The following is a 23,107-nucleotide window of genomic DNA, read 5'->3' as shown; positions in this document are numbered from 1 at the left end:
GGGGGCGGGGCCGAGGCCCGAGCCTCCGGAGACAGCGCCACCTGCCGCAGGAACGAGAACTGCACCGTCTCCGCAGGAACCTGGCCGGGGGGCCAGGAAGTGGGGTTTCTCCTGCCGCTTAACTGCGGCTGAGCAGCCTTGCCGGGAGCGCAGCTCGTGACCTCTGACTCCACATGCACCGGTTCTGCACGCGTAAGATACTAAGTCAGGAGAGGGTGGGATGGGGATGGGTGGACGAGGCTTTAAGGAGAGGGTCGGAATTAGCTTCTCTTTCAAACCAACCGCTTTTGCCCCGAAACAAGTGAGAGTCTTCATCTCTTAGCCTCAGGAATCCAAAGGTCGGGGGAAGGAATCTGCGTCGACTGGGCAGTGGGGAGTCCATTGGTTTTTCAGGTGGATGAACCAACCTCAAGGTTGGACCGTGGCTGGCCAGGAAAGAGCGGCGTGGGAAAGGGAATTCCGTCCAGGGTAAGTGCTTACAAGTCCTGTTGAGAATAAGTCCTACTAGCTGAGAAAGTATAAAGTTTTTTTCCAGGGAAACTATGGCTGGACCTTACAGGGTGGAGGGCTAAGTAGTTAGTATGGCCATCCCGGGCTGCTCGGGGACATGGCTCAAGATGCAGAGACACTCCTAAAGCCTGGAGCAAGCGGAGAGGATTGTTGAGAGAGGGGTTAGCAGTGCAGGCAGGGCAGGGGCAAGCACGCGGCGGCACAGGGATGGGGCTGTCGTTGGAGTGCCAGGGTCAGAGCAAATGGGAACAGGCATTTCTTAGTAAGCTGTTCAGGTTAAGTGTCTTGAAAACGTTTCTAGGAACCACGACTCCTTCTCAAGTGGCAAAGAAAACCAGTTAGCGATTCCTAGCCCAGTTCTAAGACTTCAGAGGCTAAGCTGATCACAGGAATTAAGTCACCTCGGCTGAGTATTCTTCCGAAAGAATGATTCCTCGATTATTTATTTTGAGGAGAGCTCTAAACCCACTTGCCACCTCCTACTAGAGGGCAGAGGTGGCTTGTGTCACCACAATTTCGTGGGGGAAAGATGCCCTTTTGGACACCACAGTTCCACAGTAGGGCAGAGTAGGACTTCCTATTTTCCTTCTTTCAGTGGCCAGAAGCAGAACTCTATTAGAACAGCTTCTTTTCTCAGAGGTTTAGTCACTTTTACCCCAAGAAGAAAACTTAGGCAAGTCCAGAGGGTGGTATGTTTTCAAACATCGAGGCAGTGGAGGGAGGATTCAAAGAGCCCCGAGGTCTGGGCTGGACGTTTCGAGTTCTGGTGAAGGAGGCTGCGTCCAGTCTGCAAGCAGGACCCCACCCCACCCTCAACCAAAGGGGCCGAGAGGGTCCTGCTTAGGGCTGAGGATCAGATATCCAGGCAGCTGGCTCTTACCTCTGGGTTTGGCAAATGACCTTCCCGATCAAAGGCACAGGCCAGAAGATAAATGGAAACAGAAACCAGACAGAGGGAGCTGGAGAGAGCAATAGGGCAACACAGAAGATAGCTTTATTGAAATGCAAATGGCGTCAAACAGGTGACTCTTGGTGGGAGGAGACATGCCTGATGGACAGAGGGCCCAGGTGAGGGGCCTCCGGCAGCGATGGAGGAAGGCCTCTTCTGTGGCCCGGCATGGACTTAACTTTCAACCACTTTGTTATTTAAGATGAATCACTGAGGGCACGGCCCAGCTCTCTTTATGATTGTTACCGCAACTATGTACAACGGCTCACTTTCTCTACATCAGATATAAAGGGGGGTAGGTTGAAAGAGGGAGGGCCAGTGATAAAAACCATAAACACAGACACACACACATATCCAGGTTTGGGGGTTTGTGCACAATAAATTAAAAAAAAAAAGTGTTACAAAGATTCCTGCCCACCTTCCACCTGAGGATCCGCCATGCGTTTGAGAAACAAGATTCCATCACACAAACAGCGCTGCCTAAAATGGGGACGGGTGCGTTAGGGACAAGGAAAGGAACCCAGCAGGGGCTGTAATTCATTTGAGAAAAAGATTGTTCTGTTAAAAAAAAAAACAAAACACCAAAACCCAAAAAACAGCAAGTGGGAGGCCCTCGCACAGCAGTGGCCCAGAGACGGGCTGGGATGGGACTGGGATGGGAACCCCTGCCTTCCCATCCACATCTTCTGTCTGGAGACACAAGACATGGCCTGGATGCGGGGAGAGCCCGCAGGAGCTGGACGAAGGGCCCGGGGTGACTTTAGTGCAGCGCTTCACTCGCCTTCTCGTGCTCTTCCAGCTGCTTGGTCCCCGAGCCCAGGAGGCCCAATGCCAGATGGTTCTTCGTCCTCCACCCACAAGTGCTCTCATGAGGAAAACGGACAAACTTGAAACAAAACCAGTTGTACGCACCTCATCTCCCACAAGGCCCCACCAGTGGGGGTCTGTGAGTTTGGAAAGATATGAAGCTCCTTTTAGATTAAAAAAAATTTTTTTTTATTCTGTCGCCATGAGTAGTTGTGTGTCCCGGTGCGGGGAGAGGATGGATGACCCCGACGACTTGGTACTCCGCTGCCTCAACCTTTCTCCTGCGGACTGAGCAGGGCCGGGGTGTGTGTGTGGTGGGGGGGGGGGGCAGGCAGGAGGTTCTCGCAGGTTCTCAGACCTGGCAGTGCCCTTTAGAACTGGGGCAAGGGCGAGGGATGCTGCTGAGAGAACAAGTTTTCATGGAAATGCAAGTCACATTTTTAAGCCATTCTCATCCTATTATATCACCAGAAAAAGGCTGAGTAGACACGTCACCCAGCTGAAGAGCTACCTGGAAGAGCTCTCCCACTACCTCCCCCTGGGAAGCCCCTAGGAATCTCAGAGCCATGACATTTTTCTCTGAAGGTTGTGTTTGACTAGGAGATGCAAGCATTCCCCCCTAACTTCTGCCCAAAGGCACACATACCCGTCCTTTCTGTTAAATGAAAGGAAGAACAGAATCATGAGGAAGCACGAGAACACTCTGAAACTAATGTTAAAGTCTGAATTATAACCGAGGACCTTATTTTTGGTCCTAAAGCCCCAGTGTGGGGACTCTGACCCTTGGCTTTCCCTAACACAGTGAGCTGCAAACTGTAGTGTACAGCAGAATTACCAAGAGGTTCGTTAAAACACGAATCACTGGGGCTTCTCCCCAGTTTCTGATTCAACAGGTCCGGGATGGGTTCTGAGAACTTCATTTCTAACAAGTCCTCAGATGCTGCCAACGCTACTGGTCTGGAAACATATGTAAGAACATATTAAGAAATGAAAGAGGTGGGCGTCAGCTCCCAGTTCCGACGCAGAAAATATAGCAGCACACAATATGTTGTTTTGGCAGAAAGCTATGAATTTGAGTAGGGAATGTCTGTCACAGGGGCCTATCCAATTAACTCACTTGTCTAGAAATCAGAATAAATAGTTGAGAGGAGGCAAAAAAAGAAAGAAAAAAGAAATGAAAGAGGTGAGAATGCCCTGGCGGTCCAGTGGTTAGGACTCAGCACTTTCACTGCTGTGGCCTGGGTTCAATCCCTGGTCAGGGAACTAAGATCCTGCAAGCCGAGGGGCACAGCCAAAAAAAAAAAAAAAAAGATGAATCAAGGGGCCAAGTGTTCACTTACTTCCATGACCATGCCTATCACACACAACTCCGTGGCATAACCACTAAGAACCAAAACACCAAACTGGGAGGATCCAGTACACACAGGCTAATTTTCCACTGTGCTGGTATTTCTGCAGCTTCCAAATGTCTCTTGGTGTCCTCACATTCAGACTATGCCGTCTCTCGCAGGGTCTGTGGCTGGAGCTGACACGCACACAGGGACCCTCAGCAGTGAGCAAGCCGAGGTGGCGGCCCCCTATACCCCTGATCAGGTTGACTGAGGGCTCATGAATATAAAATGGATTCAATCATAAAGGGCATTCTCCTCAGGCTTTGGCCTTCTGGGAACACAGTGTCCCTAAGACCATTTTCTTACGGCCTCTTTGGTGGGGGCCATGGACAGAACTCACTAGTGGTTATCAGTCATCCTAAGAGAGTACTGGGGTTCCACTAGTGAACCCTCTGGAAGCGCACATTTCATCCCATCCGTTGAGGGGGGTTGCTTACTAGTGGACTAGAGTCTACTTACTAGCTTCAGCTTAGGTAAGGCTTCCCTTAGGTAAGGGAAAAAAGTATGATGAGAAGTTACATTTGGTGACCCAGATGACTTTAGCCCTAGGAAGAATGCCTCGTCAATGTGTGATTAGGACAGGTGCACTTCCTCTCCCAAACGCCTTGCAATAAAGGGTCCCTAACGCAGCATGGAGGCTCGCCCTGATCCCAGCTTACGGGGCCAAGCCCCACTCATGCAGGCAACTTTCACCCCTGTGCAGGGTTGGTGTGTGTGAGGTGCTGGTGGGAAGGCGCAGGTCACCGCCGCTTTCTTCCCCCTCTTGGAAAAGTACAGGAAATAAAGTGACCTCAGAGACTGAAGAGTGCCCCTCTTGTCTCAGGGAGCTAGGAGCGAAGAAATGGTGAGATTAGGCCCAAACCAGGAAAACCAGAAAGCAAGAAATAAAAAATTTTTAAAAAATCACTATTTTGTCTTGGGTCCTTAAGGAGTATGGATAGATGAGTGAGAAGGTTGGTAATTCAGAACCAAAGCTTAGCATGTGACCAAAGCTTAGCATGTCAATCACTAAGGACTCTGCAGTAGGGGCTCCCCAGGGCCTCAGGAAACCCAACTTCCCTGCAGCTTCCCGAGGCTTCGACCACGTGACAAAGATGCTGGGCTGACACTCACGCACACACAGAGATAAGCACCGCAGAGCTGCCTCAAAGCAGAGGTTTTAAAAAATACTCGGTGAAGCTCAGAAAATAGGGAGTGGCAGCAGTCAGCTGCTCTTGTGAGAGAGACACACACAGACATCGGGTCCTCTGCTGGCCTCCATCACCTAGTACTTTATTTTTCGTGCCTAGGCAGGGGCTGAGGACAAATACACTGGACAAAACGCGTTGGTCTCCTTCATCCAGGAACGAGGGGCCGCGGCCGCACCTCTGCCCTGAAGCGGGGCTGGGCGTTGAGCCACGTGGTCTGCTCGCCGGCTTTGGTGAGGAAAGGAGTTGGGGGCTGGAGGGGGGGGAGGGCACACACTCCAGTCCTGGAGAGGCCGGCTTCTTCTCAAGGTGCTGGGCGTTGCGAGTTTAGCCCTGGGACCCAGCTTTTCTTTTTTGAGGGATCCCAGTGGTCTCGACCAAGAAGCAAGGGCGTAGGTGGGAAAGAATGCTGTGGGTCTGCACTGGCCACTCATTCCAGGGTGGAGGCAGTGGGGCTCGGGCTTCAGCTCCAGAGGACTCGGGATGAGCGCCCCGAGGGTCCTAGCACCGTGAGGAGTTTCGGCCTGCCCCGGTCGCCATGTCACCGTGATTCCTGGGGGATGATGCACGCCCACAGCCAGGGGCCCAGGCTCCAGAGGGAAGGCGGAGGGGCAGTGCCACTTCGCCAGATGGGATCCCGCTTCCTGGAGGCAGGCGACTGGAGACCCGGGCTAAACGCGGCAGTCAGCCGAGAGCAGAGCGGTGGATCCCCCGGGAACGGAGATGAAACACCGGAACCTGAGGCCTCCAGAGCCAGCCCGCTGAGGATCCACGTAAACTTCGCGGTGGTATCCACGGTGACCAGGGAAGCGGGAATCGCTTTGGGGGGTCTGAGGCAGTTGGAATGGAGGAAGAGGGTCACCCCTTTCCTTTTTCTCAAGTAGCCAGTTAACGCCCATGACCGAAGGCACTGGCTGGGCAGCACCGAGAACAGAGAGAAAGGCTCAGCCCCCGGGTGGAGACGGCGCTGGGAGCCTGAGCCCGGCCACGGGACTGCAGCCGGGGAGGGGCCACGAGAGGCCAGAGCCCAGAGAAGGCCCGCTCGGGTGTCTCCCCGTCCTTCCAAGCTAGAACGCCCAGCTGTGGGGCTTTCCTCCTTCTGCACGGCAGAGACCTTAAGGCAGTGATGTCAGCACCATCCTTGGACAAGCAGCCTCTTCCCGCTCAGAATTGCATATTTTCCAGCTGAGCTGGGGGTCTCCACGGCTCTAGCAGCATCAGCAGACATCGTCTCGAGCAGAGACGAGCCCGTCACCCATGGCAGCCACCAGGTGAATGCAGAAGCTTTTGGAGGGAGCAATCTGGACCACCTTTTGGACCTAAATGAAAGTCTTCTGATATGAAGATTCAGAGGCAGCTACTCCTTGGTTTGGCGGGACAGAGCGATCCTGGTTAGTGATTAGTGTGCCTGTAGGTTCTGATAAGGTCTTGTGCTACTTGGGGATCTGAAGAGCAAACACTCGGGCCCAGGCTCATCACACATCCCTGGTCTGCAGAGCCCCAAACCGCAGCCTCACCAGGCAACCCAGTGCGCTGGACAGCTAATCACGGGCTTCTCGTTGGCTGGCTCCTGGGGTTTTGGCTCCGTTTCTCAGGTGATCCTGACGGTCCAGAAAACAAGGAGACGTGTGCATTTAATGGAAGTTAACATTTGCCTGCTAGACTGTGAACATAAGGGCCCACGTCCTTTTTTTTTTTTTTAACCTAGTGACTTGTACACGGTAAGCGCCCTGTAAGTGCTTGTCCGATGAAGGAATTAGGACTGCCGAAACTTCAGGGCAACTTCTGCAAAAAGTGGATCCCTTTGGAAGGCAGATCTCTGCCACCAAATCAAACTCCTTATATTCTGATTGGGAACATCTCACATGGATGTCCACTCCTAAGGGACTAGTCACTTGTTCGAAACCAACAGTAAAGGCCAGCTGGGGACTGTGGATTCAGTTGGGCAAAGCGGTCGCCGTCAGGATAGCGCAGCGAGGGGCTCCACAGGCCCCAGGACAGAGAGACTTCCAGTTTGCGGTTTTCCTCCGGTCCACGGGGAAGCTCAGATTAGATCTTGTATCAGGGTGAGGCGATGCGCTCTCCTCCAGAGGCTGGCTGCCGGGCTCCAGGCAGAGCGTGTGTTTTCTCAAAAGGGACCTCGAGGTCCCTCGTGTCCCGCTGCTGAGCCAATGCTACATGTCCCACGTGAGCCCCAAGGGTGGCAGACACAGTGGCATGGCAGGTGTCTAGCTGGTACCAATCAGGTGGCATCGGGCTCTCCAAAGAGCGGCTTGGAAAAGCAACGTGAGCATCTCGTGGACGTGGGAGGAAATGGGAAAAAAAACAAACCAAAAAAAGAGGAGGAGAATAAATAGGCAAATGGGAGGGGAAAATGGAAACAAAACAAAAAACAAAAATAAAAAGTAAAAAAAGTAGGGTTTATTGACTCATGCGTGTTAAATTAGAGGCTGAGATGGAGCCGGCGGTGCTTCTCTGAAGGCTGTGGTGGCACCTCTGGGGTCTGGCAGCTTCTCAGCTCACAGCCGTCTCGTCGGTGCCCCCATGTGGTCCAGACGGCAGGGCGGGCGGCACGCTCCCTGCCCAGGCAAATGGATTTCCTCCCTCCAGCTTCAGCTTTTGCTTTTTTTTTTTTTTAAACCCTTTACAGATTGATTTAAACGTTTTTAAATCACATGCTTCTTTTTCGGGGCTGCAGCCAAATCTTGGGGTGCGGGGAGAGCTGTTGGCAGTGGCGATGGAACTGGGCAGGGTCCGCGGGAAGGTCTGGGGAGCCACCGCCTCCCCCAGCAGATTCCCCCACGGGGCCGTGTCTCTGAGTTGTCTGTGAGCATCAGTTAGGAACTACTGCAGGCTTGTTTGATGTCTTCTGAACCCCTCCCCAGAAAGCTCAGGAGTTTGTAATTGAGACAAGAAATCAAGGAAAAAGACCCAGGATCATCTTTTCCCCAAAGTCACAAGAGGAGGCCAGGAAATGTACCTGGGGACACAGGTCCACCCACCAGTCCCACCGGGCGTTCTTTAAGGTGCAGCACCAGGAAGCCACCCCCTCCTTCCACCTCCCCCCTCCTGTCCTCGTGGCCAGAGAGCCAGCGCCCAGGAGGAAGCGGGGAAGAGGAGGCTGCACGCAGCAGTGGCCGCGTCCTGCTGTCCTGCGACTGGCTGCCGGGCCCTCAGAGCGTGGCCTGGAGGTTGGGGTCCAGGATGCTTTCTCGGTCTGGAGACTCGATGTAATTGGCAGCCTCCTGAAGTTTCAGCAGCATGGCCATCTAAAGAGGGGCGGAGAGACAGTTACGGAGAGTTGGGACTTTGGGAAACACAGAAAACCACGCTGTGGGTCTGGTCCTGCATCTGCAAGGGGCTGAGAGACCAGAGGGTTTGCGGCTGGTTCAGGAAGAGGCCAAGATGACTGCTTCCATCCTGTGTGTAAGCTCGAATGCAGGGACCAGCCCTCGGGAGTGACGGGCAGGTAGGGTGCTGCTCTGGCCGTGACGTGCAGGGAAGGCCAGAGGGCAGAGCCACCTCCTCCCTGCAAGGTGCCAGCGCTCCCCGGCCAGTCCCAGGAGGAGGTGGGAAGGGCCCAAAAACCGTCTAACAGCTCTCCTTGTAACAGACCACGGCCCAGCGGCTGCATCCAGTGCCCTTAGGACCTGCTTCTCCCTAGTTCCCACCTCATCGCTTCAGCGGGGCCTGAGCTGTGCCACGCGGCACGTGGGATCTTAGTTCCCCGACCAGGGATTGAACCCGCACTCCTTGCATTGGAAGTGTGGAGTCTTAACCACTGGACCGCCGGGAAGTCCCACCTCCCGCCCTTCTTCCCTCAGTTTCCCTCAACACTTCACGACTCGGACTCTCCATTCAGCTAAGGAAGCCTCATTGCCTCTCTAGGGCTCTGCCTTCCAGCCTCCGTTTCCAGGATATTAGCACCTTCCCGATTTAAAAGCCTTTTGACACAGAGGACATCTGTTTTCTACAAGGTCAAAATTTAAATAAAATGTCTTAGGACTAAAGTAGAGGAATCTAGGTAAAATTGCAAGGTCCTGGAGTTTGTGCACGTTAAGTTTTTCAGACCATCTACCAAATCATCCTCCAAAACAGTGACTGACAAATGCCCCCCCCAGCAGAACAAAGGTCCGAACTTCCCCACACACATGATTCTGCAAAGGTGAAACAGTTATCTCCTTGTCGTAATACGTGTCTCCTCAGTGATTAGAGAGGGGAAGGGTCTTTTTCTGTTTGTATTGGCCCTTTTTATAAATAGTATTTTTTAAATTAATCTATTTATTTATTTATTTATTTTTGGCTGTGTTGGGTCTTCGTTGCTGCGCGCGGGCTTTCTCTAGTTGCGGAGAGCGGGGGCTACTCTTTGTTGCGGTGTGCGGGCTTCTCATTGCAGTGGCTTCTCTTGTTGCGGAGCACGGGCTCTAGGCACGCGGGCTTCAGGAGTTGTGGCACACAGGCTCAGGAGTTGTGGCTCGCAGGCTCTAGAGCGCAGGTTCAGCAATTGTGGCTCACGGGCTTAGTTGCTCCGCGGCATGTGGGATCTTCCCGGACCAGGGCTCAAACCTGTGTGCCCTGCATTGGCAGGCAGATTCTTAACCACTGCGCCACCAGGGAAGTCCCTTTATTGGCCCTTTGCATTTCCTCTAGTCAACGCCTGCCCATGCCTCCTTTGCCCATTGTTGTTCTGCGTGGCAGTTCTGGGGGGAAGGGTCACGTGTTCTGGGTGTCAGTCCTCTCTTGGCTACAAGCACTGCAGACATTTCCCCTAGTTTGTCACTTGTCTCAGCTTACTTTCCAAGGGCTCCTGAAGCCCCTGGACCGTGGCAGCCCACAGGACGGCACCAGGGCAAGCACCCGTGGGTCCCACTGCTCTCCTGCTCTGGCCGCCGTTCCCACCTGGGCTCCGCGCGGACCCGGGTCTTTGCTAGAGGACACACACCTTGCTGGCGGGTGACACTGTGTAGCTTAGCCCGGGGTTCTGACGGTCAGAGTTTCCCACCCCCTGGCCTCATGCTTGTCCCGGCCTCCGGGCCCCAGCGGGCTGTGGACGAGGGTTCAGTTCTGTGACACTCTGACTTTTGCCTTAGAGCGGCCTCTACTCACCAGCGGGTCGGAGTCCAGGGAGCTGGGGGTGCTGTCCTTGACCGTCCTGTCCTCAGGGGGCGAAGCAATGCTGTGAGGGCCCACGGTGGGTGGGGGCAGGTGGTACAGCTTTGACTGGTCTTGTTGGGCTGACGGCCAGGGAAGAGTGTCCCGGACCCACTCGACGGGGTCCTCCCAGGCGGCTTTCTGCCCGTGAACCTGGAGAGAAGGAGAAATGTGATCACTGGGCGAGGAACCCGCAGATGAGAGGCTTGTTCGTGGAGTCTCCTGAGGGCGTGTGTACTTCCTCAAACGTACAGTTCGAGGCTCTGATCCCTGTGGGATTTCCTTTGAGTTTCCCAACAAGGGAAGTACAATAAGTTGGCATAAATTGGTAGAAACCATTTTGGAGGATAATTTGGCAGACCGCATTAAAACTTAACGTGGACAAATCTTACGATCCCACGATTTTATTTTCCAAGTAAGAAATTCTTTCAGTTTAGTAATACCTTTTGAAAGAAATTTCACCTTTGTTGAAATGAGATATTATCTGTGTAAAAATGATGTAAGTCGGGGGACTTCCCTGGTGGCGCAGTGGTTAAGAATCCGCCTGCCAAGGCAGGGGACATGGGTTCAAGCCCTGGTCCGGGAAGATCCCACGTGCCGCGGAGCAACTAAGCCCGCGAGCCACAACTACGGAAGCCCGTGAGCCACAACTACTGAAGCCCGCGCGCCTAGAGCCCGTGCTCCTCAACAAGAGAAGCCACCGCAATGAGAAGCCTGCGCACCGCAACGAAGAGTATCCCCCGCTCTCTGCAACTAGAGAAAGCCTGCGCGCGGCAACGAAGACCCAACTCAGCCAAAAATAAATAAATAGATTAATTTTTTAAAAACACAAAAGAGCTTTAAAAAAAATGACGTAAGTTGGAAAACTATTAATAATAATGCAAATTAAATGAAATAATGATACATTGCATCTCTAGAAATCTACCATATCATCAGGCAGTGTCTATCACAGTAACACATTACTGCTATGGATAATACGTGACCAGTAGGGTCTAGTCACCACATCACAGGTCATTGGATCATGCCCTAATTAATAGGTGAGAAAACGAAGGAGGTTTTTAAAAAAAATGACATTTTCCTTTCACACCAAGTTCTTATTCTAACTTTTACAAGTGTTTTCACGTATTTCATTTGCCTTCACAACACTGCCAGTGATTTAGGCAGAACAGAATTTATACCACCTCCTTTTTTACACATGAGGATATTAAACAGTTTAAATAACTTGGCCAGAGTAACATTTTATTAGTAGTTAGTAATGAGCTAAGGCTGTAATAGGGTTTTACTTAATTCTTTGCTCAATTATTTCTCTAACTGCCCTGATCCCTAGAGCAGAGCCAGAAGGCCTAGGGCTGGACACACGGCCCCAGGGTCAGTGGTCATTTAGCGATTCGCTGAACGCTGGCCGAAGGCAGGAAAGCAGTGTGGTCTGTCCAGTGCCTCACCCGACCTGTCAGGAGGAGACCCTGAAGATCTCCGTGGCCCCGTGTCTAACCCTGTTTCTGCTCTGTGAGGTGGGCCAGCCTGGTGTCTGGGCTGAGCGGAGTCGAGGGCGGGCTCACCTTGATGCCGTCCTTGGCCCCTTCCTGCAGGTAGGGAATGATGGAGTTGTTCCATAGGTCAATGAACCAGGTCCGGAAGTCCTCAATGCCGATGGGGCAGGACAGAAAGAAGCAGGGGCCTGGGAAGAGGATGGGGCCGTGAAGACGGCCGAGAACCTTGCTCTCCCTGGTCATCTGCCCCCTTGACTCCTTTACACCAGGCAGAGGGTCTCATAACCACAGGGTTGAAAGAAGCGCTGGGCTGGGCTAAACTGAGACTGACGTCAGGACGGGCGGGAGCTGAGAGCCTGGCTGTAGCCTCGTGAACGATGCCTCCCTGGGTGGACGGGAGGTGGGGGAGCGAGGGGAAGCTTTAAACTCCCCCGAAATCCCTTCCCAGTAATCGTGGGGAAACGAGGGCGAGGGGTCAGCTCTCTGACGGCTGACTCAGGGTGCGGACTGTGCTGGGGACGCTTGCGCAGTGACTCGGGCACAGGGTCGGTGACGCTATGCGCTGAAGACATGAGAAGGAAAGGGAGTGCCCTGACCCCGGCCCCCAGGTGTGGCGCAGGAGGCCATGGCAGGGCGGGCCATACCGATGAGGAAGTCCGAGGTGCTGTGCTTCTCCAGGAAGGTGTGCAGGTGGTACCACAGCTTGGGCACCCAGTCCAGCACCCGCAGCAGCTCCTCCCTGTTGGCGTTGACGTCGCAGTCCGACTCCACCAGCTTCCTCCTCAGGTAGCGAACCAGGAAGCCGTTGGCGGGCTCCACGTTGTTGGAGAAGGTCAGCATCCTGCGGCCAGGGACGCGAAGGGTGGGGCGGAGTGCGCGGGGGCGTGTCCGGCTCATCCCCCGCGGGCCCATCCCCCCCTCCTCCCACCAATGCCCGTGGGGTCCGCTGAACTCAGGGCCTCGGCAGAGCTGACTCTCGGATCGGTGACCCCCCTCAGGTAACCATCTGACCTCACTGGCCTGGACAGGGGGCGTGCGGGCACAGAACCCGAACCTCAGCCATGAAGCCGCACCTCTCAGCTTTACGGTCCTTTCCTGTCTCAGTGGCTCGTCTCCCCCTGCACTGCCACAGCACACACACACCTGCTCTCTCCCCAGCCCACAGGGCTGCGCTACTTCTCTTTCCTTCTGCTGCTCCTCTGGCCACATCCTGGATTGAACTGGTTTACAGACTCGGGGAGGGTTGGAAGGCTCATCCAGGGCCCCAGTCCTTACCTGAAACTCAGATGCAAGCCGTGATTGGGGGTCATTTTCACCGGCTGATTAGTGGTGCCTATAATATAGGGACTGTGGGAAGAGAGAGAAAAGATTTGCGTAGACTTGTCTGAACGCTCGCTTTCTGCCGCGTACCCTCCCCCGACGCCCGTGGAGAGTTCACAGCTTGGGCTGGACTGGGCTCCCCTGCTGCCCGCCGTGATGCAGCTGGTCTCGACCCCAGCTTACCATTTGTGATACTTGCAGGTCAGGGCCCCGTTGACCAGCTCGCTGATGGAGCCCGCCTCACTCAGGTCATCCAGCAGGATCACCAGGGGGACATCCCCAATTCCCGTTTCCCGGTCTATCTGGTTAGCCAGGTTGGAGAGATACAGCTGCAGATCCTGAAATGAGAAAAGGCAGTGGGTCAACATCGGGAGTGGTGAGCCCCTGGATGAGCCTTGAAGAGGAGGGTTTCAGAGAAGCTGAGCGGGCTCCGGATGCCCTGGGGCCTCGGTTCCTGTTTGACGCGCTTGGACCTGGAGCTACGGAAGACACCACCCCAGGCCGATCAGCAGTGGCCCCTAGAGCCCACAGGGCTGGGGAACACACGTTTTTCTTCCATGGATTTACACCAGGAACCACTCCTAATGGACGCGCCTCCCCGTGGGGCGGAGGCGGGGGCCAAGGTCTGAAGCCACGGCACAGCATCGGGGGGAACTGGGGAGGCAGCGGGACCTGGCAGGGGACAGCACGGTAGTGACAGTTCTGACTGCTTCCCTGACGGAAGCCCACAGTCAGGGACAAATCCTGGAAAGAAAGAAAATGAAAGAGAAGGGGGGCACTGACGAGGCGGGCAGAGGGCCACTGGGACATGAGGGGACAGAGTGTGGACCGCGGTCCCTGCTGGGGTGGGAGCTCCCGGAGGCCCGGGGAGGGAGGAGACTGGAGCAGGGCTGAGATGGGAAAGGGGGTCACCGAGGGGCAGGGAGGTCAAGGCAGCGGCGAGGAAGGGGAGGGAGGACGGGGTAGGCGGGGTGGCGGCCACCTTGCAGGACTGCTGGTGCATGTTGAAGGTGCTGACGATGCCCTCGGTGACCTCGCGGCCGGAGCGCTCTACCAGGTACTCGGCCAGGCGGTTGGTCAGGTAGGTCTTGCCGGTGCCACTGGGGCCGGAGAGGACAAGGCGCCGGTGCTTGAGCAGAAGGCCAATGTAGTGCTGCATCATGGGCTTGGGGATGAGCGTCTCAAACACCAGGCTGTCCACACACTTCTCCTTGAGACCTGGACCCCAGCCCCCGACGGTGTGAGCCTGGGCGGCGCCCTGAGGCTCACCTTCCTCACCCGTGGACCCCGCGGGAACCCCCAGGCCTGGCTCTGGACACATGGGGCAGGCCGTGCACTGCGGGGGTGGGCGGAGGGGAAGCCCAGGCCGGGCAGAAATGTCCTGCAAACGACAACCTCCCTGGGACAGGTCGGGCCCGGGCTCGTTCATCTTGCCCCTCACGGTGACCTTCACGGTGACCTTCACCCTGTAGCCCCGCAACCAGTTCTTGCTCAAGGAACGCGTGACGGACCACCCGACGGTCTCCACCCCGCATTCCTCAGCCCCACACCCAGAAGCGGGGACTGACCTTTGAGGGAGACTGCTATGTTGTTGACCCCTCGGCGGCAGGGGGGCAGCTCCGGGGGCTCCGCGTCCAGGAGCCGTTTCACGTGGCTGACGCTGTAGCCGTGGATGGACTCGGTGCTTAGTCCCAGCGTCGAGGCTGGGTCCATCTTAGAAATGTAGTCCTGACGGGACAGAAGGGAGAGAAAGGAGATGCGCAGGACACACATACAGACATGAAGGCCACGAGGAAGGTAGTGCTACAGGCACAGAAGTCGATGTGGAAGGGGAGGCGTGATGTCTGTCCCACTGAGCACTCCTGCACAAACCTCAGAGGCGCCCAGACCCCAGTGTCATCAGAGGACCAGCAGCCCCTCAGAGTTCTCGCATCCCTTACCTTGAACACTTGGAAAACAGCGTCATCCAGCAGCTTCCAGTCAACTTTCCCGCTGACCTTGCTGCACCCCAGGAAGAACTCCTGCTGCTTCAAGTCCTGTGAGGCCAGGGCAGATGCACGTGAGCCCAGGGCAGACGGCTCCAAGAAGGGGAGAACGTAAAAGGCCTTGGGAGCTGAGCGCTGTGGGTTCGGGGGTCCTTAGAGCCCAGATGTCCTTGGGTAGAAATGACAGTGTCACCCCCCCCCCGAAGTTCCTTACCCCTTTGATGATGTGCTGTGGGGGCATCCTCACCACCACCCGAAGAGTCACTTCCTCCTTTGGACCAGAGGTGCTGATACCATCCATGGGAGACAGGTCTGGAAGTGAGAAAAGACTGTTGGTTTGGGGGTATCCACAGGCTTTCCTACATCTTCCTGCCACTAGCCTTTCCAGATAAGTTTCTTTTTTTTTTTTTTTAATTTTGGCCGCGTTGAGTCTTCATTGCTGCATGCGGGCTTTCTCCAGTTGCTGCGAGCCAGGGCTACTCTTCGTGGTGGTGTGCGGGCTTCTCATTGCAGTGGCTTCTCTTGTTGCGGAGCACAGGTTCTAGGTGCGCGGGCTTCAGTAGCTGTGGCTCACGGGCTCTAGAGCGCAGCCTCAGTAGTGGCGCACGGGCTTAGTTGCTCCACGGCATGTGGGATCTTCCCGGACCAGGGTTCGAACCCGTGTCCCCTGCATTGGCAGGCGGACTCCCAACCACTGCGCCACCAGGGAAGTCTCTCCAGATGTTTTTATCTAACCCAAAATTGAAACTAGAGACCAAACCTGAACAGTGATTAAGGTCTTAGGACCACAACAACCCTCGGTGTCTCAGGACGCCAGCAGCGGCTTGGCGGCAGCAGTGCTACGTCCCTGACCCAAGACAGCCGCACCACATCGAGCGGGGGCGAACCCTGTCCTTCTCCCCAACAGGTACCTGTATCTGCGAGGCTCGGGCTGAAGGGATGGCTGAGCGCCAGGCCCAGGGAGCGGCGAGGGGATGGCAGAGCCGAAGATCCCGGGGCCTGCCCTGCAGCGGAGCTCGCCGAGGGCCCCGGGGCCACCTTCAGCCGGTCGTTCTCAGCTTTCAGCAGGTCCACCTCCAACTGCGGCAAAAACGGGGGGTGTGTGTGTGTGTGGAGGGAGGGCGTCTGGAGCCTCGGCCGCCGGGCCCCGCCCCCTCCCCGCAGCCCCGCCCCGTCCAGGGGCCCCTCCCCGCCCCCCTCCCCGCGGCCCCGCCCCGTCCAGGAGCCCCTCCCTGCCCCCCCGCCCCGCGGCCCCCCGGCCCCGCCCGGGACTGACCTGCATGTTGTGCATGGTCTCCCGCAGCTGGTCCAGCTGGTGGGCCGAGTTGAGGGCTTCCAGGCGGATGTCCGTGAGCTTCATCTCCTTCTCCCACAGCTCGGAGCGCAGCTCGGACACCTCCTTCTTCTCCGGCTCCTCCTCCTCGCTGCCCTGGAACAGCCGGGCGTGGGGGGCCGGGGGAGCGGGGCCCCTGGAAGGAGGCAGGGAGCGGCGGGCATTAGCCGCTGAGCCCGCGGGTGGCGGTAACCGGCCCCACTGCCCGGGGAGGGGGCTGCAGTGGGGGGCACTCACTCGGGGGCATCGGTGCCCGCGGAGGACGAGGCGGAGGACTTGATGGAGGGCGAGGCAGTCTCCGTAGCCTGGTGCTGCAGTTTGGGGGACGAGGGGGCCGAGGAGTCGGGCGTGGCGATCTCCTCGATGTCAGAGTAGGAGGAAGCGGACTTGGGCCCCTTCTTTATGCTGAAGGCTTTGTTGAAGGAACTTCGGAGCTAGAACAAAGCAGATCCGGGGAGAGAGCGGTCAGGGCTCCGCGCTGGAGACGGTGAGGGCGGAGGGGCTTCTGAGACAGAGGCCAGAGGCAGGGATGTGTCGGTAAGCAGGTCTCCCCCAAAGGCTTCACTGGCTTCGTGGAATACAGACGGGAGACTCGCCTAGGAATTCGGGCTGGGAGAGAGTGGGCCTTGCTGCTGTGCTATGGGAACTTTCTGGGCCTTCCCTGCCCCCGTGGGGGAGCCGCACCCGTGAAGGGACGGAGGGGAGGCCCCGGGACACAAGGTGTGTCTCTCGGCGACCCCATCCCACCTCCCGCAGACCAGCAACTGCTCCGTCTGCAGCCTGGCTCACCTGGGCCTCAGGACCCACCTCTCAGCAGGGCTCATCGGATCAGAATCTACCCACCAGAAACTTACACTACGATTCTGTCCAATCGACAGAAGGGAGTGGAACCAAGCTTCTTTTAGTGCCTCCTGTGCTCCGCACATTACAGGACAGTGAAAACAACCAAATACAGGTGCTTTTGACTACTTCCACTCAAATGTCCCAGAATAAGGGACACCCCCCCAGCATTTCCTCCAAGTACGCAGGGGATTATAATCTGACCGTAACTGGCTTGGCCTTGGGTGTTGATGAGCTGGGTGTTAGGGATGAGGGAGGGGAACCAGGGTTCTGTCCCACACCCATCACATGCATCCATTTAGCATGCGCACACACACAGGGAGACAGAGCGGCAGCCGGACACCGAGAGTAAAGGAGGGGTCGAAGCAAACCAGATCGCTGGGAAAGCAAGAGAAGAGAGTGCAAATCTGAGGGCACTCTTTCCATGTGTGTCTCCTGGAGCCTGGGAAAGCTGCAGGTGGTGGCTGGCGCTGCGGGCGGGGCGTGTCAGGGTCTCTACCAGGCGGGACATAGGAAGACCCATCTGGTGATGGGGATGTGGGGGAGGGAGTGTGTGTGCAGGGGACATGCCATCACGTGGCTCAGAGTGTCAGGAAGCACCGTTCTCTGCAGAGGTGGAGACCTGGGACTAGGACTCGGGCTTCCTGATTTTCTACTCGATGAAGACTTCTCTAGCCCCTGCCTCCCGGGGAAGCCGTGTGTGCGTGTGTGTGTGTGTGTATGAGTGTATATGTGTGTACCAGTGTGTACGAATGTGTTTGTGTATGAATGAGTTAGTGTGTATGTGTGTGTGAGTTGTATGTGTGTGCATGCACGTGTGTGTGCACATGCAGGAACAGGTCCTGTGACACCCGTCTGCTGGGAGCACCCGCCCTCTAAGATCACAGAGATCCTAAGTGGGAACAGTGCTGTGTGGTTCCGTGTCCCCAAAGCAGAACTGCTGGGCAGTGCATTGCATGGTGTGATGTGGTGAGGGATTCCGTGGTCAAATGAGTTCCGGAAACAGTGGATCCAGCAAAATGAACCGGGACTCTGTCCTGAGACACGTGTGTGTAGAAGGCAGCGTTCCTCAGATCCGAGCATCTTGAAGGGCTGCTGTGGAATTCACCTGGGGCGATGCTGCGCTAAGACTCAAGGCTCAGTAACCCCTGCATTCAGGTCCTTCCTCCCTGTGCCCCTCGGTCAGGCTCTGGGGGAGGGAACTGCTCCCTGCCTGCCGCCTCTTCTGACCGGGGTCTGCAGGAAGCTCTGCGTACCCCTCTTTGCCCGTCACGATCCCACCTCCGTTGCTTTAGTCCCCCGGGGCCTGCCTTCCGGAACGGGTCTCTCGTCTGTGAGTTCCCTGGGCCTCACTCCCTGAATTAAGCCTTTGACGCTGCTGGCTTGTTACGTTTTATATGGGCAGTATTTTTGTCTCCCTGGCAATTCTCCAGACTCCTTGAGCCCACAGACTCCGTGTTTCCTGTCCTCACAACACCCAGTGCAATGTTGGGACAGGGTTTGAGTGGACCTTAGCGTGTCTGGTTTGTCATGGAAATTCTGGGTTCGCTTTCTGTTTGTCTTAGACTTGTATACCCTAATCCCCGAAAGGTCTTTGGAAACCCCATGGCTGCAGAGGGCTTCAGGCTTTAGAGTAACCTGAGGTCCAGCGCTCACTTCTCTCTGGTTCATCTCACTCCAGAGCTAAATCTTGAGGCTACCCCCGAACTGAACTGGCCTCTGGCAATCTCTTCCATTAGGATCAAAAGATCAGGGCGTTAGCTTTCCAGACGGGGGAGCGCGGTCTGACTGCTTTTATAACAGGTGGACTTTGGAATGGGGTCGGGGCGCGGCAGGAGGCAGAGCCCTCCCGCTTGGTGCCCGGCCAGACCTCTCCTCTGTCCTCGTGGGGCGGCCGTGGATGGACATGCGGGGGGGGAGGGGCGTTAGGGGCTTGGCGGAGGTGGTCACAGTTAGTCTCGTGAGTGGCCGTCTCTGTTTAGGGGGAGGGGCTCGCTCTGGAGATGGGGAGGGTACGGCAAAGGCAAAGAGAAAACGGAGAGGAGTGAGTGTCTTACCTCGTAGACCTGGAAAAAAATAGGGATTTGAAGTCAGCATTTTGAAGGGAAAAAAAAAAAAAAAAGAAGCAACACTTAATCACTCATTTCACACGGTGGCCCCTGTCTGGACTACACGAAGGTCTGTGGGGGGCTCATCACACGGGGACAGCGGGTGGCACATGCCCTCGTGGGGGCCCCCCTCCTCCACATGGGCAGCAGAGGGGCTGGAGGTGTTTTCCATCTGCTTTGATAGTGTCAGAAAGGGCATCCCAAGTCGGTTTAGGGTTATCTGGGAAACAAACAACCAACCGAAACAACACTCTCTGGACCGGTCAGGTGATACAAAGGTTCCTTTTGAGGTAATCTGGAAAGTTCCACAAATGCCTCTCCAAAAAGCTGAAGAAGTGACCTCCAGGAGCATCTAGAATGAGTGGCTTTGTTCATAAAATCTTCTGTCCACAGTATGGGAGTGGGTGGAGACAGATGGGGCGTTCCCTTCTGAATGTCTCCTGTTGCCCATCAGATGTGTGCAGGGCTGGAGGGGATGGCTGGCGGGGGGAGGGGGCAGGTAGCTGCAGCAGACCTCACTCTGGGCAGACGCCACCGGGGGCTCCTATCAGATGGGGCTCATCGTGGTGAGTTCTGGAAGGCTGGCTCCCGTGCTGAGGTGGTGTGGTCCCCCAGCGTCCCACGCGGCTCCCCCAAACCTTCACCTACCCAGCTCTTCTTCTTCTTCTTTTTGGCATCGGCCTCCTTGCTGCTGCCGATACTGGAGTGACTGGTGATGCTGTTGAGGCTCGAGATGCTGTCCGAGGAGTTCTGCCTCTTGATCCGGAGTTCTAGGGGCCAAGCACAGGGCGCAAACACAGACACGGTGGGTCTAAAGGAGACGGCGTGAGGCTTAGGGCAAGTCTCGCCGCAGGAGAGCGAGGAGGAACCACCACCTCCTCGTCCACATTCTTCAGTTTTTAGGATCATCCTCTCAACAAGCCTTTACTGAGTGCCAATCACGTTTCAACATCAACAAAGGTTAAGGGATAAGAAAAAAACAAGTAGGAAATGATCCCCATCCTCAGGAGGCTCCCAGTCTAGTAGGAGAAAAAGCAGCACAGAATCCAGCGCCCTCGGCTTGAGCAGGTGTGACAAGGGGAAGCCCGGGCCAGGCGTCCACAGTCCTATGGAGACAGCGACCTGACGCCCTCAGGACTTTCTCCAGGAATATTGGCTGGGGGGTCCAAGGCCAAGTGCCCCACATTTAACCCCAAAAAGCTTTAGTTTCCTCATCTGATGGGCAGAAAATCTTTTCAGCTCTCTGAGACGGTCTGCAGTGGCACCAAAATGATGCCCTTTTCTACTACGGAGAAGGAAAGGGTTAATAAAGGAGAAGGCCTTTGAGTGTTGAAAGAACCAAAGCTCTTCAGGTGGGAACATTGGAAAATGATTTTAGGGCTGAAAAACAGTCCCTGCAAAGGCTGTGCAGGGAGCTGGTTGTGCGTTGGGGCTCCTCAGCCTGGGTAGCGGGGCCGGGGACAAGGGGAACAGCGAGGGGGACGCTGGAGGACAAGCCCGGCGGGGCGAGCCCTGGGGGCCCCTCGAAGGAAGTCTGCCTTGTGCCGAGAGGACTGGATTTTTAAAACCTTATTATGAAATCATTAGAGGTTCACAGGAAATTGGAGAGAAATGGGCGGGGAGGTCCCCCGCGTGCACCTCTGACCCAGCCTCCTCCAGGGTTAGCATCTTGGGTGACTATGCGCAACGTCTCACAGAAACGAGGAGAAAGGCAAAGTGGCAGGAACTAGCCCAGAAGCAGGGGGCTAGAGGTGCCTGTCTGCAGCTGTTCCCCTGTTCAGTGCAGGAGATGTGGCTGGTTCTTTCCTCGCCTCTCCTTGACCAGCAATGGATCTTTCAACTCTAGTTTTCCCTTCATACCACAGGGAAAACAAGATCCTAGGATCCGATGACGGAATCACCACGCTCCCAAAGCACATGGAAAACCCTTCGCTCCATGACTATCAAACCAAGTTTTGCTGTAACCCAGCGTGCCTCCAGTTATTTTAAAAGGTATGCAAACTTCTCAAGGGAATATGCTTAACCGAAGTAAAGAATTTTTCGTTTGTATAAAAATGGAGCTATGGGTCCATACATATTTGTTTATATCTGCATAGAAAATTACTTCTCGAAGGTTTACAAGAAACTGTTAGCAGTAATTACCCCTGGGGAGTGGGATTTGGAGGGGGGTTCGGGGAGAGGGATTTTATCTTTTACCGCACACCCTTTTGTATACTTTTCATCAGGGGCTGGCGAGCTTTAACTGTAAAGGCCAGACAGTAGATATCTTAGGCTTTGTGGCCATTTGATCTCTCTTACAACTACTCGGCAAGGCTGGGTGGCACTGAAGCAGCCGCAGACAGTATGTACATTAAAGAGCATGGCTGTGTGCCAGTAAAACTTTATTTAAAAACAGGTGGTGAGCCAGACTTGGCCAGTGGGCCAGGGTTTGCCAACCCCTAGTTCACATTTTCCTCCAGAACGTGTATTGCTTTTGTGATAAATTTAATTTACAATTAGTTACTTAACAACAAAATGAAAGGCAGCAAAACAAGTATCTATCATCCGTTACTTGGGGGTCCAATGAGCTGTGAGCCTGTCAGTTAGATTTTTCAAATATGCTATATGGTACTTTTAAGAGCAAAGGACGTGCTTTAACTCAAACAATCTTCAAAAAGTTAAGAAACCTTTTGTGCATTTAAAATTTTGTGCCATGTACATTACCTATTTACAAGCAAAGTAAAGTAGGCATCATTGCTTTAAGCATTAGTTCTTTGACGGCCAAGCTGAACCTGGGTCAAGAATGACGGAAACATGAAAGCAAAGGACAGGATTCACTTATCCATTCAACACAAATATAGCTGAAGAATCAGGTGTACTCGGGAAACTAGAAATAGCTCAATGTCCCAGACCCATCGCTCAGGAGCTGTGTTTGAGCCAGTTACTTGTCTTCTCTGATCTTATTCTCAACTGTAAAATATATTTTATAGGGTTGTTACCTGCAATAAACGAGTTAAGTACAATGCTCAGAACAGTGCCTGGCATACTGGAGGTGCTCAACAAAGGCTGGCTGTTCCTGTGGTGGAAGCTGGGGCAGAGCCCGCAGGAGAAGTGATGGGAGATGTGGATGCGGCCAGAGAGAAAGCGCATCCTAGACCAGAAGGGGGGTGGTGCTCCTGCTGCAGGGTTTGCATGTGTTCTCTTTCCCTTTAACTTGCTTTTCTGAAACGTTTCAAACTCACAGGAACACTTAAAGCACAGCACAAGGGAGGACACCCACAGGCCCTCCCCACCATATAACAACTGTGATGTTTTGTTATATTTGCACCAGTGCACACTCTCTCTGCATACAGACATATACACACACCCACACACACAACATTTTCCTGAACAATTTGAAAGCAAGTTGCAGACGTGACACTGTACCACTAAACACTTCTAAGAATAAGGGCATTATCTCACAGCATCAGTATTACACCTAAGCAAATTCAAATTGCAATGATTTCTGATGTTAACTGATGTGGCTGGATCACTCTGGGGGCAGAGTGACAGGAGGACTGTAGCAACACAAGACTAGTTAGGAAATTACTATGATAACCCAGAAGAAGAGTGACGCCTAAGCCAGGGGAGTGACAAGACAGCGGAGGACAGACATACAGATCTATGTGTGAGTTATGTGTAGAAGCTAACTGACCACACAGGGTGAACAGGGAGACGTAAAGGATGGCGCTCCTATCGGTGGGTTCAGTGACCAGGCAGGTGTTTATACCTGAAGTGGGCAAAAGTGCAGAAGGGAGAGCATTAAGCAGTTGGAAACAGAGGTATGGGATTCAGGAGCATGACACAGATTAAGAAAAGGGACATACAGACGAAGAAGTTGTAAAACCCATTGAGTTAATAAAGGAACTCAGCAAGTTTGCAGGATTCAAGATGAACATACGAGAAAATCAATTGTATTTCTCGATACTAGTGATGACGAATCTGAAAATGAAATTAAGAAAACAATTCTATTTACCATAGGGTCAATAATTAAATTCAGCAAAAGAAATGCAAGACG

The 23,107-nt window shown here is 54.6% G+C and overlaps 1 protein-coding gene and 1 long non-coding RNA gene across 7 annotated transcripts in view; one reads left to right on the top strand and one right to left on the bottom strand.

Annotated features, from left to right (window-relative positions):
* Positions 1-37: 37 nt before the first annotated feature.
* LOC105748858 (uncharacterized) lies at positions 38-2,458 on the top strand. 2 transcript variants are annotated; one of them, XR_004479820.2, is made up of 3 exons: positions 38-192; positions 323-468; positions 2,259-2,458. It is a non-coding gene; the product is annotated as an uncharacterized LOC105748858 (long non-coding RNA). The 2 variants fall into 2 exon arrangements; XR_004479819.2 differs by lacking the exon at positions 38-192 and having other exon boundaries at positions 203-468.
* A 2,442-nt stretch (positions 2,459-4,900) lies between these two features.
* NAV1 (neuron navigator 1) overlaps positions 4,901-23,107 on the bottom strand; it is a 210,899-nt gene continuing 192,692 nt past the window's right edge. For all 5 annotated transcript variants that reach the window (XM_033415963.2, XM_049695805.1, XM_049695808.1 and 2 more), the window contains 14 exons: positions 19,720-19,841; positions 16,361-16,557; positions 16,067-16,259; positions 15,702-15,870; positions 15,005-15,102; positions 14,746-14,841; positions 14,374-14,533; positions 13,788-14,023; positions 12,989-13,143; positions 12,761-12,832; positions 12,130-12,326; positions 11,555-11,673; positions 9,951-10,148; positions 4,901-8,113 (listed from right to left, as the gene is read on the bottom strand). In XM_033415963.2, coding sequence (XP_033271854.1) covers positions 8,018-8,113; positions 9,951-10,148; positions 11,555-11,673; positions 12,130-12,326; positions 12,761-12,832; positions 12,989-13,143; positions 13,788-14,023; positions 14,374-14,533; positions 14,746-14,841; positions 15,005-15,102; positions 15,702-15,870; positions 16,067-16,259; positions 16,361-16,557; positions 19,720-19,841 — 2,108 coding nt within the window. In that variant the 3' untranslated portion in view covers positions 4,901-8,017. The remainder of the gene's footprint in view (positions 8,114-9,950; positions 10,149-11,554; positions 11,674-12,129; positions 12,327-12,760; positions 12,833-12,988; positions 13,144-13,787; positions 14,024-14,373; positions 14,534-14,745; positions 14,842-15,004; positions 15,103-15,701; positions 15,871-16,066; positions 16,260-16,360; positions 16,558-19,719; positions 19,842-23,107) is intronic.

This window comes from Orcinus orca, chromosome 1 (assembly GCF_937001465.1).
Source record: "Orcinus orca chromosome 1, mOrcOrc1.1, whole genome shotgun sequence".
NCBI classification, from domain to species: domain Eukaryota; kingdom Metazoa; phylum Chordata; class Mammalia; order Artiodactyla; family Delphinidae; genus Orcinus; species Orcinus orca.
This window is presented reverse-complemented; position numbering and strand designations above follow the sequence as displayed.